Genomic DNA, 14,607 nt, shown 5'->3' with positions numbered 1-14,607 from the left:
CTCTTCCTGTAGGTGGCAGTGTACACCAGGACCAGGTCAGAAAGGCCAGAACACAAATGCTGACATAATTGCAGGCTACACAAATATAAACTGGTAAAACGTGTTAGTCCCACAATTCACCTCTCCCGCAGCATTGGTAAAACGTGTTAGTCCCACAATTCACCTCTCCCGCAGCATTGGTAAAACGTGTTAGTCCCACAATTCACCTCTCCCGCAGCATTGGTCAAACGTACATACGACTTTTTATGTATTTTTGTGGGAGATGAGGTGAATAAAAAAATGCAATTCAGGCCATTTTATTATTATTTTTTAAGGACGTTTACAGTCGGTTAAATAACGTTATATTGTAATAATTCTGAATCTTATGGACGCGTCAATACCAATTATGTGGGTTTTTTTTATTTTTACATTGCTCTTGGGGGGAAATTGAAAAAGTTTTGAACTTATAATATTTTCTTTTTTGTGTATGTATATATATTTATTATATATAAAAATAAAAATTATTTAACAGTTTTTTACATTAGTCCCCCTACAGGACTTGAACGAGCGATCGTTGGATCACTTGCACAATATACTGCAATACTTACTTATGTATTGCAGTATATCGGGATATTCCCAGGCTCCTATTAAGCCCTGCCAGAATAATGACGAACATGGAGGCCTTCATTAGGCCCCCAGGCTGCCATGACAACCATAAGCACCCAACGATCGCATCGCGGGGGCGATGGAGGGTGCCACCACCTTTCTAACGTCTTAGATGTCACGAACGAGCAGGACCGGAGTTATCTCTGATCCCGTCTGTTGCAGTGAAATGACGGCACCCACTTAGTATGGAGCGATACTTTCCCTTGCTGGTTATGACGTAACCCTATGTCAAATGTCGGCAAGGGATTAAAGGGGTCTGTCCTGTGCATAGGTGATAAATGTCTGCTTTGGGAATACCCCTTTAATAAGTCAATGAGAAGCCCAAAGACTCAAACAGAAGACAGGACATTCTCGAAAGATCAGATTCTTAGGCCCTCTTCACACGGCGTGTATTTTGGCACGTGTTACGTGCCAAAATACGCGTCGAAAAACGTTTCATTGAGTTTCCCATTCAAATGAATGAGAAAGTTAGTACATACGTACAACGCGTTTTTTTTACGCGAGGATATTTAAAAAAATGCGTTCTTGTAAAAAAAAAAGCGCGAGGACAATACGTTGATGCCTAAATGTTCCAATAGTCAATGGGAGTCCTAATTGCGCACCAAAAAACATGCAAAAAGTGCGCACAAAACACGTAAAAAAAACATGGAAAGCGTGTCAAAAACGCCTGTATCTTAAAAAGCGCCTCAAAAGAAACACTAGCGTATTTGACACGTTTACACGTCGGGTTTTTTTGAGCGCCGTGTGAACATGCCATTATGGTTGCCATATGTAAAAATCAGTGCAATGGCTACTAAATATATAAACACATTAGAGGGGCTTCATCATATCTTCACAACGACCTAGGGAAACAGTGTGACCAATGAAAACAGAAAAACTGCCCTTGTTGCCCATAGCAACCAATCACAGCGCAGCTTTCATTTCTCATAGTGCTCTTGAAAAATAAAAGCTGCACTGTGATTGGTTGCCATGAACGACAAGGCCCATTTTCACAAATGAGGCCTTAAGACTCACCTGTTTGGTGACATTATACACCAGTTGGTACAACAACGGGGTACAATCCACTCTCAATGTGTAGTTGCCTGAAATGGAAAATATATTTAATAAAAAGAAGCAAAATTACTTCAATACATTGTGATAAATGAGCCGAGTGCTGAGTACATATATAAACATGTCTGGTCCACAAGAAAGTCCTAGTCAGGAACCTCGCAAACTAGTAAATGCAGTTATCGCCAACTGGTGTCTCCCCAGCTGTTGTGAATACAACCCCTTTATATATATATCCTACTCGGGTCAGTTCACACGTAGCGTAAATACTGCGGATTTTCTGAAACGGAATTCGATGCGGAAAATCCACAGCATAATACAGTAGCAGCAAAGTGGATGGGATTTGATCCAATCTCATCCACACGCTGCGCAAATGCTGAAATTGTCATAAATTGACCTACGGTGCATTTCATAAAAAAAATAAAAAAATCTTATACTTACCCAGAATTCAGTTTGTTTTTTTTTTCAATTTGGTGCGTTTTTTTGTCTGGAATTACCTGCAGCGCACAGGGCGGATACGCTATGTACTTATATGTAGCGTATCTGCCCTGTGTGAACATAGCCTTAAGGTATATGGACGTCATAGGTGGAGGTCCCCTGCTCGGGACCTCTTCCATGAACCAGATTGGAGAGCTGTTCTATAAGGCCGTCTAGGCATTACATTGATAGCAATTTATTTTAATGGCTGCCGCATTATGCTATATTTCCCCTGCAGGGGCCGCTGCAGGGCCAGGTGCACCTTCCTCTCCGCAAATCTGTGAATTAGCTCATTTCTCTTGCTGACCATCTGAAGTCTTTGCAAGCAATGGCCACTCCTATTCAGCAGGCCAGGAGGGGGGAATGGGAGGTGCATTAGTAGATTTGACAGGTACTTATTACTAACCCCATAGGGAGGGAACTGAAGAGGAATATGCGTAGAACTTTACCTTCGATTGAAGAATCTGAATTGATATAGGCCACACCTCTTTCCTGAAGAATTTTAGCATTTTCCTGCAGAATAAATGGAAGCATAAAAACAATAATATAATAAAGAGATGGGAGGCATGTATGCTCAATATTTCCCGTTTTTTACTTAAAGAGGCTCTGTCACCAGATTTTGCAACCCTATCTGCTATTGCAGCAGATCGGCGCTGCAATGTAGATTACAGTAACGTTTTTATTTTTAAAAAAACGAGCATTTTTGGCCAAGTTATGACCATTTTTGTAGTTATGCAAATGAGGCTTGCAAAAGTCCAAGTGGGTGTGTTTAAAAGTAAAAGTACAACTGGGCGTGTATTATGTGCGTACATCGGGGCGTTTTTACTTCTTTTACTAGCTGGGCGCTCTGACGAGAAGTATCATCCACTTCTCTTCAGAACGCCCAGCTTCTGGCAGTGCAGATCTGTGACGTCACTCACAGGTCCTGCATCGTGTCGGAAACATCGGCACCAGAGGCTTCAGTTGATTCTGCAGCAGCATCGGCGTTAGCAGGTAAGTCGATGTAGCTACTTACCTGCAAACGCCGATGCTGCTGCAGAATCATCTGTAGCCTCTGGTGCCGATGTGTCCTCGCTCGTCTGACACGATGCAGGACCTGTGAGTGACGACAAAGCGTGATCTCTCGAGAACACTGCTGTGTCTGCACTGCCAGAAGCTGGGCGTTCTGAAGAGAAGTGGATGATACTTCTCATCAGAACGCCCAGCTAGTAAAAGTATTAAACACGCCCCGATGTACGCACATAATACACGCCCACTTGGACTTTTACTTTAAACACGCCCACTTGGACTTTTGCAAGCCTCATTTGCATAACTACAAAAATGGTCATAACTTGGCCAAAAATGCTCGTTTTTTAAAAATAAAAACGTTACTGTAATCTACATTGCAGCGCCTATCTGCTGCAATAGCAGATAGGGGCTGCAAAATCTGGTGACAGAGCCTCTTTAAAGGAGCACTCCACTTTATTTTTTTATTGCACCCTCCATTTGTACATTGGTGTTTCAGTGGGGTGCTTTAAGCAAAAATACTTACCGATCCCCGCATCTTGTTTTTTGTGTGTCCAGCGCCGCTCACGTGATCTTCATTCTGACTTGTCTGGAGTCGCTGTGCTTTTGAATAAACCGGAACTCAGACTCTCAATGCATTCCTATGGGAGACAGAATGAGGCCAGGACGAGGCTCCATAAGAACAGCAGCGACTACAGACCAGGTCAGAGTGAAGATCACGTGCGCGGCGCTGGACCTGAAAAAATACAAGATGCGGGGATCGGTAAGTATTTCTACACACAGCAACCCACTGAAACACCAATGTACAAATGGAGGGTGCAGTAAAAAAAATAAAGTAGAGTGCTTCTTTAAAACCATACGTCCATTCAGCAGAACCCCGTAAAATACACAAAATAGCCTCCCGGAGGTCTCGCTGACGCCTCCTATAGGTGGATACCTTGTAAGTTAATGCCCGCCCCTATAAACAACGCTTTACAAGTCTTGCCTTAAAGGATTCGGGACTTTGGTAAAGTACAAGTAGCGCAGTAAACTATGCAATTCCATCCAGAAAGTTTGCACAAAAAAAACGTATACCGCTCCTGACATTACTAATATGAACAGCAATGTCAGGAGCTCCCCAATGCCGGAGTCCCCAGGCAGAGCATCACACCACTCTGCCCGTGGACTTTGGCCCAGGGAAAGCTCCTTACGACTTACGCAGAAACTCAGCACAAGTCTTTTTACAGTCCGGATGTGCGGATTCACCAACACTGGTGAATAGTTGTGGATACGTGTGTACGGATGACACACGGATGCACAACCAGGGTTTTTTTTGCAGTCCGTTGGACCGCAATGGACCCGTGGTTCTGCGTACCCACAAAACCAATGCGCTCGATATAGCTGTATAAGGGCTTGTTTTTGCGGGAAGAGTTGTAGTTTTTCACGGCACCATTTATCGCACCTTATAATGTACTGGGAAGCTGGAAAATAAATATATTTGTGGGGTGGAATAGAAAAAAAATGGCGTATCTGACCTGTGTAAACATACCCCCACTTATCAGGCATTTATAGCATATCCTATGGATGATATGCCATAAGAGTAAGAAGGTTATATATCCCTTTAATAAACATGAACTTCCCCAAATGACTCTTGTGAGGAGTCATTTATAAAGATGGGCACTGACTTACACAGTAGCAACCAATAGTTGGCGCTAGAGAGACAGGTGTCATCCCCTTGGAGGCTGTTTTGCATATTTTACCCATGAAGCATTGCTTGAAAGTCTCAACCTGTTTTCAAGATCTCCAAAAGTAGAATAAATATCCTAGTGATTGCTTAGTTATTCACCATATAAGGATCAGTCATGTGTTATATATTTTTTAATTTATTTTTTTAATCACCTCAAATGGATTGTTTTTCTTTGGATTTGGTTCTTTTAACCTGTAAATGCCTGTACTCATTTGAATAAGTTATATGAGAGACAGCGAAGGGTGTTTGAAGGAAATCCCTTACGTCTTCTCTTAATATTCGTGCAGGCTGAGTCTAGCGCCATGACAACTATACCGCAGGCCAAGCTCAGCGCTGTAATGTTGTGTGTGTGCTAAATACTAAACTTCTCAGCTTCAGAAGCTCCACCACAATCAGGGGTCTTCTCTGCATCATTCAGATCTCTGGGGTCTCTGGTCATTTAGGCTCCATTTTCTTAGTATACGGGAGGCAGTGACCTAATAATGTTTAGTTACGTCTAATTTCTAATCATTCTATCCGTGTTGTAATGCACAGACTTCCTGCTGGGCTAGTGCAGGGGTTGCAACCAATATGAACAATACGTGCTGCAGTTTAAAACATGGAGGTAGAACAAAGCAGCAGGCAGGGCTGGCGAGACAGGAGGTGGATTTATTGTGGTGTCAGCAAATTCAAGGGGTTGCCAAGGCACATACCCATTTTTTTTTACAAAGCGCTTTTAAATGCTATAAAATAACAAAGTAATACTAACCTTACCAATCCCCTGCCAACGATTCCTGGGGACCCAGCCGGTCTGTCTACTGCCTGCTCGAACGATGACGCATTGACACCGCGGCCAGTGATTGGCTACAGATGTCACGTGTCATGTGGACTCCGCTGGAGCAGTAAGAAGACGAGCGGGAGGCCTGAAAAGTGTCAGCACGGGAGCGTCACAGGATTGGTAAAGCGATTTTATAAAAATTATAGAATTATTTTAGAACATTCCAAGCGCATTGAAATAAATTTAATGTGGCTGGACAATCCCTTTAAAGGGGTTTTGCCATCAGGGACATTTATGACATATCCACAGGATATGTTATAAATGTCAGATAGATGTGGGTCCCACCTCTGGGACCTGCACCTATCTCTAGAACGAGGCCCCCTAATCCCCATTCTACCTCTCTGTGTTGCGGCTGAAGCGCGTGATTTCCGAGAATGAAGAAGAAAACAGCGCAGTTCGCCGAGCTACGCTGTTTCTGTAACTCCCATAGTAGTGAATGCCATTTACGGAAGCAGCGTAGCATGCGAGTTACGCTGTTTCCGTAACTAACATTCGGTTCTATTGGAGTTACGGAAACAGCGTAGCTCAGCGAGCTACCCCGTTTCCTAATTCATGGTCGGAAATCACGCGCTTCAGTCGCAACATAGAGAGGTAAAACGTGGTTTAGGGGGCCCGTTCTAGAGATAGGTGCAGATCCCAGAGGTGGGAGCCGCATCTATCTGACATTTATGACATATCCTGTGGATATGTCATAAATGTCCCTGATGGCAAAACCCCCATTAATGGTATATTTTGTATAGTCAAAAGTTATATTGGGAAGTTGTATATTTTCTCACAGTTTTCATGATCTCTGATTGCTGTCATTTAATAGTAACCGTTCTTTTTTACTCCCAGGAAATAAAAATCTGTCTCTGATCGAGCTCTGATAACTCTGCTGTAAGGGTATGTTCACACGCTGAGCCAAAAACGTCTGAAAATACGGAGCTGTTTTCAAGGGAAAACAGCACCTGATTTTCAGACGTTTTTTCAGCAACTCACGTTTTTCGCAGCGTTTTTCGCGCCGTTTTCGTGCCGTTTTTTCGGCTGTTTTTGGGGCTGTTTTCAATAGAGTCTATGAGAAAACGGCTCCAAAAACGTCCCAAGAAGTGTCCTGCACTTCTTTTGACGAGGCTGTAATTTTACGCGTCGTCTTTTGACAGCTGTCAAACGACGACGCGTTAATTACAGGTCGTCTGCACAGTACGTCGGCAAACCCATTCAAATGAATGGGCAGATGTTTGCCGACGTATTGGAGCCGTATTTTCAGACGTAAAACAAGGCATAATACGCCTCGTTTACGTCTGAAAATAGGTCGTGTGAACCCAGCCTAAGGGCAGATTCAGACGAACGTTGCGTTTTTGCGCGCGCAAACAACGCATCGTTATTTGCGCGCGCAAAAAACATTTGACAGCTGCGTGTGTCATCCGTGTATGATGCGCGGCTGCGTGATTTTCGCGCAGCCGCCATCATAGAGATGAGGCTAGTCGACGCCCGTCACTGTCCAAGGTGCTGAAAGAGCTAACTGATCGGCAGTAACTCTTTCAGCACCCTCGACAGTGAATGCCGAACACAATATACAGCAACCTGTTAAAAAAAAAGAAAAAGTTCGTACTTACCGAGAACTTCCCGGCCGTTGCCTTGATGACGCGTCCTTGGTGACGCGCCTCTCTTGACATCGGGCCCCACCTCCCTGGATGACGCGGCAGTCCATGTGACCGCTGCAGCCTGTGCTTGGCCTGTGATTGGCTGGAGCTGTCACTTGGACTGAATTGTCATCCCGGGAGGTCAGACTGGAGGAAGAAGCCGGGAGTTATCGGTAAGTCAGAACTTCTTTTTTTTTTACAGGTTCATGTTTATTGGGATCGGTAGTCACTGTCCATGGTGCTGAAACAGTTTAACTCTTTCAGCACCCTGGGCAGTGACTATCTCCTGACGTCGCGTACCGGAAATTTTTTTGCCGGGTTCGGCCAAAACGAGTTCGGCCGAACCCGGTGAAGTTCGGTTCGATTGTCCAGGTTCGCTCATCTCAAAGACACTCCATTTGGATGTTTGGAAACAGAAAAGCACGTGGTGCTTTTCTGGTTACATTCATCCTTTTGACAACTGGTGCGCTGTTTCAGTCGGTTCGCACGGATGTGCTTCCGTGCGACCTGCGTGGTTTTCACGCACCCATTGACTTCAATGGGTGCGTGATGCGCGAAATAAGCGAAGATATTGAACCTGTCGCGTTTTGTACGCAGCGAACAAACGCTGCGCACAAATCACGAACTGCCCCATTGACTTCTATAGGGCTGTGCGTGGCGCGCGAAAAATACGCGGCCTGCACGCACGAAAATCACGCTCGTGTGAATCCCCCCTTACTGTAACGAGCCGTGCACCTGTGCGTCCATCACATGACCAGGACAGATTTTTATCCTCTGGGAGTAAACAATAAAAGTTCCTACTAAATTACTGCAAGAAGGGATCTTAAAACCACAAGAAATTTATACAGAACATATATTGTAAAATTTTAAAACTTTTTATGATACAAAGAATAACTTTAAAGTGTAGCTAAACTTTTAAAAAACTTTTGACATGTCATAGTGACATGTCTGAAGTGTTGATCGGTAGGGGTCTGAGTACTGAGCCCCCCTTAGTTCGCTAAAATGAAGCGGCAGAAGCGCCTGGGTAAGCGCTGTGCCGTTTAGTTTCTAATCGTCTTTCCTCGGAGCGGTGTCTCAGCAATAAAAAAAAAGTCTATGCGTCCATACACCACTCGACTTTTCCAAGGAAAGCCGATCAGAAATTAAGGGGCACAGCGTTTACCCGAGAACTTCTGCCGCTTCTTTTTAGCGATCGTTGGGGGGCTCAGTGCTCAGATCCCCACCGATCAAAACTTCTGACATGTCACTATGACATGTCAGAAGTTTTTTTAAAAGTTTAGTTAACCTTTAATTTGCTGAAACCCGACTACCCCTTTAAGAATTCCACCATTGTCACGTGTGAACCTGACCTTACAGTCTTGTTATAGGAACACTCTGGACAAAATAGATATAGTGCATGGCCCGAAGGGGCGGGGCATGACACAGTAATTCTCTTTGATGATCTTTAAATTTGTGTCATGCATCGCCCCTTTATGCCCTACAGGGAAAACACAGAGAATTTGTTTTGCCCGGAGTGTTACTTTAATTAGGTGCAAATACAAGAAATTAAAGCTGTTCTGAAAATGTTCTGTAAAATGTAAATGTTAGGGACTTGTCATGTTTCTTTTGTAAAAATTTCATTTTAAGAAATGTCATAGAAGAGAAAGAGACCAAGACGCCTACAGTCATATGGCACATCCACAGCTCCCTTTCAGGTAGTGAGCGATTAATATCTCATAAACAAGTGGGATGTGTGAACTTTGTTACATATATAGATGTATTTAGATGCAGAAGGCTCTTTAGAAATTCGGAAATATACGAAAACTCTGATTGGCTGCAAGTTCTAGCTCTGCGAACTCTCAGACAGGTGTAGAGTTCCCAGATTCCTCCATCAGACTGCCAGATAGTGAGCCACGATTCATCCCTCCAGAGAACACATTGCTCCAGAATCCAGTGGCCGCGTGCTTTACACCACTCCGGCTGACTCTTGGCATTGTGCATGGTGATCGTAGGTTTGTGTGCAGTGACCATTTAAACCCATTTCACAAACCTCCGGCCATACAGTTCTGGTGCTGATGTCCCTCCCAGAGGCAGTGTAAAGCTCTGTAGTGAGTGATAAACAGAGGATAGCCGTTTTTTTATATGCCACGCACATCAGTACTTGGCGGCCCCGCTCCGATCTTGCGTTGTCTAACGCTTCATAACTGAGCTGTTCCTCCTAGACACTTCCACTTCACAATAATAGAAATTACATGTAACCGGGGCAGATCTAGCAGATGATAGTAGCACTTACAGGTGATCAGGGCAGATCTAGCAGATAATAGCACTTACACGTGACCAGAGCAGAGAATAATGGCACTTACAGGTAACCACAGCAGAGAATAATGGCACTTACAGGTAACCGGAGCAGAGAATAATGGCACTTACAGGTAACCGGAGCAGATAATAATAGCAGTTACAGGTAACCGGGGAGATCTAGCAGATAATAATAACACTTACAGGTGATGGGGCAGATCTAGCAGATAAGATCACTTCCAAGTGACTAGGCAAGATCTAGCATAATAACACTTACAGGTGACTGGGGCATATCTAGCAGATAATAATAGAATTAACAGCTGTCCGGAGTAGATAAAAATAAGACTTACAGGTGACAAGGGCCAATCTAGCAGATAATAACACCTATAGGTGAACGGAGCAGATAATATTAGCACTTACAAGTGACTGGGCAGATCTAGCAGATAACAATAGCACTTACAGGTGACCAGGGATGATGTAGCAGATAATAATAACAACACTTATAGTTGACTGGGGTAGATCTAGCAGATATTAATAACACTTATAGGTGACCAGGGAAGATCTAGCAGATCAGAAATTTCACAAACTTACTTGTGGTAAAGGTAGCATCCTATGACAGTACCAAGTCCCTGAGCACTTCAGTTCGAGCCATACTATTAGTAATGTTTGTCTATAGAGATTGCATGGCTGTGTGCTTGATTTTATGCATCTGTTTGCAATGGGTGTGTCTGAAACACCTAAACTCAATATTTAGAAAGGGGGTCCACATACTTTTGTCCGTATAGTGTATGTTCATGGAGCTCGAACATCCGGCACTATAGATTCTCTCACCTCAGCCCATTCTGTCGATCCCAACAGCCCGAACTCTTCTGCATCCCAGCTAGCAAAGATGATTGTTCTTCTGGGCCGCCAGCCTGAAGTAATAGTAATAATAGTTCTGATGATTACGTAGAAGTGTAATCAACGAGATGCAAAATCACAGCCATCTGAACCAATTTACCCAATGTAGCCTGAACGACACTGGGTCAATATAACTGCCATGAGTGAAATATAATACATATTACATAGAGCTAAGGCTTTGTTTACATCTGCGGCGTCCGTCCATAATAGTAGCGATGACGCTGTGCCATGTCAGTCATACGATAATTCACGACAGAGCCATTGGCTCACAATGTGGTCCGTCAGGGGTTTAGTTGTGGTTTCAGTCATTTTGACCTGTGTATATATCTTCTTATATTTTTATCCCACCCTCAAAAAACGTTGCTTTATTATTAAAGTAGGGGAATCAAAATACATTCCTTGACCCCCACCCCGACCCAAAATGGGAGTCTCACTTTGCTTTTTCTACAAAATTGTTTCCTTACCTCTATTTCACCCAGGGTTGAATTAAGGTTGGTGGAGGCTACTGGGCACCTCAGGGTCACGGACCTCACCTGACCCCCCTATCGCAGCCACATGTAGGAGAGCTGGTCATACCTGCGTATGGCCTTCTCCACTGAAGTATCTGGGAGATATGGAGACAACAACGCAAGCTACTTCCTTACACCTCAAAAGGGAGATCCACACGCATCCGTTTTCACCTGGATAGGGTCACCAAACATTAGGGGATCTCGTTTTCCTGAGAGGTGGGGGTCCCAAAGGTGAACAGTATATACACTACCCTGATAAATAGTGACTGTCTGGGGTGTAACTACAAAGTGCTCAGAAGAACCGGCTTGGGGAGGTCCTCAAAATGGTGGAGGCTCCGGTGGCACATACCCTACGTGTCCTCCATTATATATACCACACTATATTCTCTTTTTTGAGTTTAGTGAGTGCTCAGTGTAATGTCTCTGTCCCAGCTGTTTGTTTATTATGAAACATGGACGAATAATTAAAAAAAGGCTAAAATTATAGAGTAAATCCCACACAAACACTAGACAGCGAAGTGCGTCATCTTAATCCTTGCCTGAAAACAAAATAGAACAACCTGCCAAGTGTAAAGTCAGGAAAACCTGTTCCTTCACCTCGCTTGATCCCGAATACAGGACTTTAGGTCAGGGTAAAATAGTTTTTTAGTGTTTTCAATGATTCTTTAGTTCATTTAACCTCTGTGCTGTATAAGAAAAATGACTGTTGCTGTGGAAACCATCAACAAGCTGCCGTTGATGGATCGGTTATTATTATTATGTGTCCTTATTTATTATTTTGTGGTATATAATACTGTCACATGGGTGAGGCTGTAATGTTTGGTTTATTCACATATGATTATTCAATGCAAGTTTTAGGGATCTGTCTTTTCAACGTCAGGAGAAAGCTGGACAGTTTCACATAGATTACGGACATTCTGAAGCTTAAAAAGACTTCAAATAATCACTGTGATTTTTAATATAGGAGTTAGTACACAGTCAAATCACATTATTATGACCACTTCCTATTTTCTACGTCGGCAGTGCGTAGCCCATGAAGGAAGTGATGTGTCGTGGGCTTGGTGGGTATATAAGGTGTGTGATAGGCTGTCTGATCACATATCACTCGTTGTTGCCATGCGTAAAAGGGGCGATTTATCAGAGTTGCAATAAGGGATGATTATTGGCTTTCGGGCTAGGGTGGCGGTATTTCTCACACAGCGCAGTTTGTGAACTGTTCGCGTGCTGCTGTGGTGACAGTGTATCGTGAGTGGACAAATGGCACCATTGGGAATAACGGACGTGGAAACTGCGGAGCACCACGTGCCATTGATGTTTGGAGGTGAACGTCGACTACGAAGGTGCGCGAGGGCTGAACGACACGCTACAGTGGAGCAGCTCACTGTGAAAATCAACCGGGGGGCTACCAGACGTGTGTCTAAAACAAAAGGTCAGCGAACTCTACTGCGTATGGGGCTCCAAAGCAGACGGATGGTTACTGCTCCTATGTAACAAAGGTGCATCGGAAAAAAAGGCCTCACTTTGCACGGCAGTATCGGAATTAGACCACCGATGATTGGTAAGGGGTTGTTGTCTCCGATGAGTCATGTTTTCTGCTTCATGGAATGGATGGACATAGACGTGTCAGGCGAAAAACACCTGGCAATCATTGCTGGAAGAACATAAGCCGGTGGCGGCAGCGTTATGGTCTGGGGAAGGTTTTCCTGGCATTCTCTGGGCCACTCATCCATGTGAAAGGCTGTGTGTAAAGGATCTGCCAGACACAAATTCTGTGTCGACGCCCATAGTTAATCAGTCTGCACCTGATTCTATGTCTGTGAGACTGACTCCATCTTCCACCATCCAGGATGGCAGGCTTAGGAGTGGGAGAGCCTATCACAGCCTGGCCAGACGGAGCTAGCTCCCGCCCTCTGTCTATTTATACCTGCCTTTCCTGTTCCTCCTTTGCTTGTGATTCTTCTCTGCTGGTTTCCTGGCCCTTCTGCAGCTTCTTGAACTACTGATCCTCTGCTTGTGATTGACCTTGGCTTTACTGACCACTCTTCTGCTCTGCGTTTTTGTACCTCGCTCATCTCCTGGTTTGACTCGGCTCGTTCACTTCGCTTGTTGCTCACGGTGTCCCCGTGGGCAGCTTCCCCATTTCCCTGGCTTCTTTGTACCCTTGTCTGTTTGTCTGTCGTGCACCTATTGAGTGTAGGGACCGTCGCCCAGTTGTACCCCGTTGCCTAGGGCCGGTCGTTGCAAGTAGGCAGGGACTGAGTGGCGGGTAGATTAGGGCTCACCTGTCTGTCTCCCTACCCCGACATTACACTGTGAAGCGATTTGGATATGAATCCATCGTTGCAGATCATGTCCCCCCCCCCCCATACATGCTGTTTGTCTTCCTTGGGGCAGATGGAATCTTCCAGCAAGACAATGCAGCTAGAAATGTCCGACAGTGGTTGGAAGAGCACGACCAAGACTTCCAAGTACTTCCCTGGCCCCCTAATTCGCCAGTCTGGAACCCAATTGATCATCTGTGGGACCTCGATCGTCTTGTTTGCCCTATGGATCCTCCCCCACGTACCCTCCTGCAAATGTGGGATGCGCTGCAGTCAGCATGTCGCCAGATACCTGAGACCACCGACCAGCACCTTATTGGGTCACTCCCAGCCCGTCTACTGCTGTCCTTGCTGCACACGGTGGTCACTCTGGTATATTAGCAGGTGGTCATAATAATGGGACTCCACTGTGTATTAGAGGGATCCTACACATTAACAAAATGGTGCCCTCCCCATGCTGGAATTGGGATGGGGTTCAACACCGGTCATAATTTGGCCCCTGCACAATGCCTGCAGTTTGAAGGGGGCAATTAAAGGGAGAGCTGTGTAAGAGAGTGTCCTGGACTAAAAAATTTAAGATGGCCTGTCCCCTCTCCTGACATGTTTCTTTTAGTAAACAATTGTATTCCCCATGAAATAACAATTCAGGAGCACATTTTCTCATAACTCTGTGATGTGCCGTTCCTCTGTTTTCCCTTCGGGAGATATATCAAAAGATTGACAACTAGATGTTACCATTTTCCTTTTCAAAGGGGCGTGTCTCTACACAGTCTCATTCTGTCAGCACTGATTGGACATTACAACCCTCAACTGGTAATACCCAGTTGTTAATTTATTCCTTAATTTCTAGGAGGAATAACAGAGGAGCGGCACAACAAAGAGTTTTAAAAAAAAAGCTTCATGAGGAATACAATTATTTACTAAAACAGAAATGTCAGGAGAGGTAACAGGTACATTTTGTTTCCCAAAAAGTTAAAAAAGATTAAATATATAAGGATTTTGCAGATTTTCATCCTTATCTAGAGCCTAAACTAGGAATTTGGGGAAGTCAGATTTACCAAATCCAATACACATAATTTGCACTAGCATTGTGCTGCACTGTCTTATATAGTAGGGGTTGTGTCACATGAACTGACCCAGCAGACCTGTACATTGGGAGCTCTCATTATCCACTTAATTAACGCTTTAGGTGTATATTGTCAAGGGTGTAGCTCTGCTTTCCTTCACTCAGGGCAAAGATTTTCTTAGGTGCCCCACCCAGAAA

General features: G+C 44.3%; 1 protein-coding gene across 1 annotated transcript in view; it reads right to left on the bottom strand.

Annotated features, from left to right (window-relative positions):
* LOC142742052 (N-acetylated-alpha-linked acidic dipeptidase 2-like) overlaps positions 1 to 14,607 on the bottom strand; it is a 61,369-nt gene that overhangs the window by 22,113 nt on the left and 24,649 nt on the right. Inside the window, exons 11-13 of the mRNA XM_075851453.1 lie at positions 10,445 to 10,527; positions 2,619 to 2,682; positions 1,660 to 1,727 (exon numbers count right to left, since the gene is read on the bottom strand). Of these exons, the coding sequence (XP_075707568.1) occupies positions 1,660 to 1,727; positions 2,619 to 2,682; positions 10,445 to 10,527 (215 nt within the window). The remainder of the gene's footprint in view (positions 1 to 1,659; positions 1,728 to 2,618; positions 2,683 to 10,444; positions 10,528 to 14,607) is intronic.

The sequence above is a fragment of the Rhinoderma darwinii genome, chromosome 2, assembly GCF_050947455.1.
Source record: "Rhinoderma darwinii isolate aRhiDar2 chromosome 2, aRhiDar2.hap1, whole genome shotgun sequence".
NCBI classification, from domain to species: Eukaryota; Metazoa; Chordata; class Amphibia; order Anura; family Rhinodermatidae; genus Rhinoderma; species Rhinoderma darwinii.
Note: the sequence above shows the minus strand (reverse complement) of the source record. Positions and strands in the feature narration are given on the sequence as shown.